The sequence below is a fragment of the Oncorhynchus keta genome, unplaced genomic scaffold, assembly GCF_023373465.1.
Source record: "Oncorhynchus keta strain PuntledgeMale-10-30-2019 unplaced genomic scaffold, Oket_V2 Un_contig_6089_pilon_pilon, whole genome shotgun sequence".
NCBI classification, from domain to species: Eukaryota; Metazoa; Chordata; class Actinopteri; order Salmoniformes; family Salmonidae; genus Oncorhynchus; species Oncorhynchus keta.
The window spans coordinates 18,830-24,949 of record NW_026288671.1 but is presented as its reverse complement, the minus strand read 5'-3'; the positions used below and the strand labels follow the sequence as shown (position 1 = coordinate 24,949).

At 44.6% G+C, this 6,120-nt stretch overlaps 1 protein-coding gene across 1 annotated transcript; it reads right to left on the bottom strand.

The window, feature by feature from the left end:
* Positions 1–1,600: 1,600 nt before the first annotated feature.
* LOC118375963 (ATP-dependent Clp protease ATP-binding subunit clpX-like, mitochondrial) lies at positions 1,601–5,173 on the bottom strand. The gene is made up of 5 exons (XM_052510745.1): positions 4,903–5,173; positions 4,384–4,480; positions 3,758–3,918; positions 1,992–2,109; positions 1,601–1,812 (listed from the first exon to the last, which is right to left on the bottom strand). The coding sequence occupies exons 2-5, from the start codon at positions 4,436–4,438 to the stop codon at positions 1,601–1,603; spliced, it is 546 nt and encodes a 181-aa protein (XP_052366705.1). The 5' UTR covers positions 4,439–4,480; positions 4,903–5,173.
* Positions 5,174–6,120: the final 947 nt, after the last annotated feature.

The following is a 6,120-nucleotide window of genomic DNA, read 5'->3' as shown; positions in this document are numbered from 1 at the left end:
GCCCTAGGAAACATGCCTCTGGCTGTCCTCCTCCAGTGCTGCCGATTCATTTTCAACTGTTCTACCTGGGGCTATGGAACCCTGAAAATGTTCACAGAACGTCTTACCTTGTTCTGGACCTGCTGTTTTTGACCCTCTGTCTCCCTCAGTCTGCTGCCCTCTCCCTCACCTGCTGCCCTCTCCCTCACCTGCTGCCCTCTCCCTCACCTGCTGCCCTCTCCTGCTGCCCTCTCCCTCACCTGCTGCCCTCTCCCTCACCTGCTGCCCTCTCCCTCTGCTGAGACTGACCCCTCAGTCTGCTGCTCTCTCCCTCTGCTGAGACTGACCCTCAGTCTGCTGCTCTCTCCCTCTGCTGAGACTGACCCTCAGTCTGCTGCTCTCTCCCTCTGCTGAGACAGACCCTCAGTCTGCCGCTCTCTCCCTCAGTCTGCCGCTCTCTCCCTCAGTCTGCCGCTCTCTCCCTCAGTCTGCCGCTCTCTCCCTCAGTCTGCCGCTCTCCCCCTCAGTCTGCCTCTCTCCCCCTCACCTGCTGTCTCCCCCTCTGCAGAGACTGACCCCCAGTCTGCTGCTCTCTCCCTCAGTCTGCTGCTCTCTCCCTCAGTCTGCTGCTCTCTCCCTCAGTCTGCTGCTCTCTCCCTCAGTCTGCTGCTCTCTCCCTCAGTCTGCTGCTCTCTCCCTCAGTCTGCTGCTCTCTCCCTCAGTCTGCTGCTCTCTCCCTCTGCTGAGACTGACCCTCAGTCTGCCGCTCTCTCCCTCAGTCTGCCGCTCTCTCCCCCAGTCTGCCGCTCTCTCCCCCAGTCTGCCGCTCTCTCCCCCAGTCTGCCGCTCTCTCCCCCAGTCTGCCGCTCTCTCCCCAGTCTGCCGCTCTCCCCCAGTCTGCCGCTCTCTCCCCCAGTCTGCCGCCCTCTCCCTCAGATACAGGCACCATCAGCCCAGTAAAATAAAACACTAATCATTTAAATGTCTGCTCACTTAGATGTGCCTCACAAGTAATATAACAACGGATCTATTACCGGTGTGATCATATAGCCTACCTCAACATTTGTTTATATTATGGGATGCATTTTCTCCATTGTTCTTGATGGTAGGCCCACATTATGATCAAATAGCCATAGTATCCGACTTGGCCACTTAAAACTGTAACTTAATGCGGGTACAGCCTCAGTATTCACAGTAAAACTAACTTAATGCAGGTACAGCCTCAGTATTCACAGTAAAACTAACTTAAAGCAGGTACAGCCTCAGTGTTCACAGTAAAACTAACTTAATGCTGGTACAGCCTCAGTATTCACAGTAAAACTAACTTAAAGCAGGTACAGCCTCAGTGTTCACAGTAAAACTAACTTAATGCTGGTACAGCCTCAGTGTTCACAGTAAAACTAACTTAATGCAGGTACAGCCTCAGTGTCCACAGTAAAACTAACTTCATGCAGGTAAGGCCTCAGTGTTCACAGTAAAACTAACTCTGGAAGTTGTACAGAATTTTCACAAAGTTGAAGTTGTAGACCTGAAATTTGCTCAGTAACCCCCCCAAAAAAAAAAAAGAAAATGTATGGAATGCATTATAGCTCCAGGTGTCATTCCTGTTTGGCGATAACCATCACATCAACAACAACAAAAACAGGAGAAACAAGAACCAGTTCCTCTTTATGGTCATTGGTGCACGTACCTTTTTGGGTGGCGGGGGAGGTTTCTGTGTGAAGGCCTCAACGGGCGACTCTGCTTCTGTTTTCAGACCCTTCTTAGAGTCCGTCTCGGAGAGCACCACGAAGAAGTGATGGCATTTCTCACACTTTACAAAACGTGTTGACACTGAACAACAACAAAACAACATTGAAATGCTTCCCTTTTTCCGTCTCTGATTTCATACAATAGTAGTGACAAGTCAATCGTTATTACCACTGCTTTCTCTACAACTAGAAAATACAGCCTGTGTGAACATCGTATCTTATTCCTTCTAAAAACCTTTTTTTTTTTTTAAAGGTACTCACATACAAAGGTCTCCACATGTGTACATGGGTCTCCACATTTGGGACAGTGCAGCTGGTTACCCCCCTTCCCTGATCCACCAGAAGAGCCTGGAAGTCTCTTTCCCTCACTGAGGTTCTTCTGCATATGACGAACACAATAGAGAGAGAGAGAGAGAGAGACACACACTATCGTGAATGCAATGTAGTCACAGATAGGAAGCTATGTCATTGTCACTGCTTGAAAAAAAAAAAAAAAAAAACTGTATTTATTACAAAGTCTATTATTGTGTCTTGTCACCACCAGAGATGGGGCCCCAATTCCATTTCAACTCAATCGTTCTATTAAAGATGTCACCACCACCAGCATAAACAGATCTGGGAACAAGTCATCCTTGGCACGTTGTTATGTCAAGTTTGGCAATGACCATAGGAGTTGACGAGACAAGTCCAAACAGATCTGGGTCTAGTCACCACGGGGTGATTAATTCTGTAAATAGGGCAAACAGATCTGGGTCTAGTCACCACGGGGTGATTCATTCTGTAAATAGGGCAAACAGATCTGGGTCTAGTCACCACTGGGTGATTCATTCTGTAAATAGGGCAAACAGATCTGGGTCTAGTCACCACGGGGTGATTCATTCTGTAAAGAGGGCAAACAGATCTGGGTCTAGTCACCACAGGGTGATTCATTCTGTAAATAGGGCAAACAGATCTGGGTCTAGTCACCACGGGGTGATTCATTCTGTAAATAGGGCAAACAGATCTGGGTCTAGTCACCACTGGGTGATTCATTCTGTAAATAGGGCAAACAGATCTGGGGTCTAGTCACCACGGGGTGATTCATTCTGTAAAGAGGGCAAACAGATCTGGGTCTAGTCACCACTGGGTGATTCATTCTGTAAATAGGGCAAACAGATCTGGGTCTAGTCACCACAGGGTGATTCATTCTGTAAATAGGGCAAACAGATCTGGGTCTAGTCACCACGGGGTGATTCATTCTGTAAATAGGGCAAACAGATCTGGGTCTAGTCACCACGGGGTGATTCATTCTGTAAATAGGGCAAACAGATCTGGGTCTAGTCACCACTGGGTGATTCATTCTGTAAATAGGGCAAACAGATCTGGGTCTAGTCACCACTGGGTGATTCATTCTGTAAATAGGGCAAACAGATCTGGGGTCTAGTCACCACGGGGTGATTCATTCTGTAAAGAGGGCAAACAGATCTGGGTCTAGTCACCACAGGGTGATTCATTCTGTAAATAGGGCAAACAGATCTGGGGTCTAGTCACCACGGGGTGATTAATTCTGTAAATAGGGCAAACAGATCTGGGTCTAGTCACCACGGGGTGATTAATTCTGTAAATAGGGCAAACAGATCTGGGTCTAGTCACCACTGGGTGATTCATTCTGTAAATAGGGCAAACAGATCTGGGTCTAGTCACCACGGGGTGATTAATTCTGTAAATAGGGCAAACAGATCTGGGGTCTAGTCACCACAGGGTGATTCATTCTGTAAATAGGGCAAACAGATCTGGGTCCAGTCACCACGGGGTGATTAATTCTGTAAATAGGGCAAACAGATCTGGGTCCAGTCACCACGGGGTGATTAATTCTGTAAATAGGGCAAACAGATCTGGGTCCAGTCACCACGGGGTGATTCATTCTGTAAAGAGGGCAAACAGATCTGGGTCTAGTCACCACAGGGTGATTCATTGTGAAAACCAAACAGATCTGGGTCCAGTCACCACGGGGTGATTCATTCTGTAAACCAAACAGATGTGTTTACCTTTCCACTGTCGCTGGATCCATCCTTGGTTGTTCCATCTTTGGCAACGAAACACACTGCCGTTTCATGGAAGGATCTGACTCGGACTCTGGGTGGCAGGTGAGCTTCACAAGAACCAGGTCTGCTCAAAGCATACAGTTGAATACGAGAACAAGACAGTCCTGTACAACAGAAACACCATGCAACCAAATTTTTAGGCCTATGTTATCATAATCCTTAAACTTGGTAGTTTTTATTTCTGGATGGCCATGATTCATATATATATATATATATTAGGTCAGACAAACTTCCCCGTTCCATAGATATAGAATGATTCATTCAAATTCTATGCCTCGTTTCCCCTCCTCTATCAGCCAATCATTAGATCAGCCTTTCCCGGAAATCATTAATCATCACTTAGTCTAAGGTGTTGTTTACCATGTCAATATCAACATCTGGCATTACGGAAATACAGCAAGCTGTGCGCTACATTTGTGACATCGCACACAATTCTCACACCCAAAGTGTATTAAAGTAATGCAACAGGACGTCCTGTTAAAAAAAAAAAAAAAAAAGTTTAGCTAGAGACGCGTTTAGATTACTATTATTATCTATGACAATTTATTAAGATTACAAAGTGTCGTTACCTCTGTGTGCTGAATTCAAGAATATCCTCACGGCCGACGTGCATGTACAGGACATACTTTAGTCAATCAATGGGCAATCGTTAGGTACTGTAGATACCTAGGACACAGTTAGATAAGTAAAACAAAGTCACGTAAACATCTGACGGAACTAAACTCCTCACTAACAATATAACCAACTAGTTATTCAGGTTCACCTGTCAACAAGTTGTGGTCCTCAGCTACGTGACTTACAAGTTATTATACGAACGTGAAAATACAAAAAAATAAAACACCCTTATAGCTGGAAGGACGAGGCCGGACTTGGAAGCCAGTGGGGCAACTAGTTCATTTATATTATGTAGGAAACACGGCAAGCGACAGAAAAACAAGTGATCAATCCGGATTAGAGGTCATTTAGCCAACTTAGTTATCCGGTGAAACATAACTAAAACATGTCAACTGGTTAGCTATGTGACGTGTTTAAGAGACGCACAATGTGGCTTTAACAATATATAGTTTACTAGAAAACCCAAACCTTACCTTTTTGAAGTGTACGCGAAGCACGATGGAACCGAAACGAGGCTTGACAAGTTTCTTCCCGGAGCACAATTTGGTGGAGTCACTGCGACGGTGTAGGTTTTATTAGCGGGTCAACGATGTCATTCATATACCAATGTGTCACCGTTCAGATATAATGGGGGTAAACCGCTTCAACTTTATACCGCGTTTACACTGCAATTCGGAATTAGGAACTTCCAGACTTGCTGATTCGTTTAGACTCCTCACGTGTGTAAACGACAGGCCAGATAAGGTTTCCCAGCCTCATAACTAGCGAGTAATCCATTTCAGGCTTTCAATCAAGTTAAGAGTAGCCAGCGTGTATAACTATTTTAGCTGACATGGCTGGTAGACTTTTTAGAAAAGCAACCAACAACGAACATGTATGTACTGAATAAGAGTCACAGTCCTTTCAATATTTGATCAGAGAAGCATATTTTGTAAATAAAAAAATAGTCACCAGTCAGGAGGACACAGACAGCTCAAGCAAGAGGTATGGAGAAAAATATACACCGTTTTTTTAATACATAGAATTAAGAATAATAATGCACAATTCTCCAATTTAAGGATGGCCTAGACCCCCCCCCCCCCCGATACGCCCCAGCACCACGAGTGTGAAAAAGGGGGCTGAGCCCCCTCCGTGTTAGTTTTATGTCCCTGTATAAAACTAGGGAAAAAGTTTAAATAATTGAGTGCCAGGTTGGCGCAAAATCTGTGGTCTAAGACACTGCATCTCAGTGTGAAAGGTGTCACTACAGTCCCTGGTTCAAATCCAGGCTGTATCACATCCGGCTGTGATTGGTAGTCCCATATTTTTTTAATTTTCTTCCTGGATTTGCTTCTGCTGTGATTTTGAATGATTTTTAAAAATGTATTTATTATTATTATTTTAAGGACTATTTGTTTGGCAAGACCGCTACAGGATACATCTCACCGTAGTAGGCTATGTTTTGGTTATTTGAGTCTACATTCACCTTTTGTTTACTATGTTTTTAACTAGCCTAAATATAGATTGTGTCATGTCTTTATTGATCTGATATTCTGTTTACTGAGCCTTGTTCTGTTCGCGTTGTTACAGAATGTAGTTTTTTTTTCTATTTGTTTTGAGGTCAGACTTTAGTGTATGTAGTGTATTGCATTATCAAACTTTGAAAGGGAATGAGGGCTGGATTTACAGTTGATTGAATTGAGGATCAGATA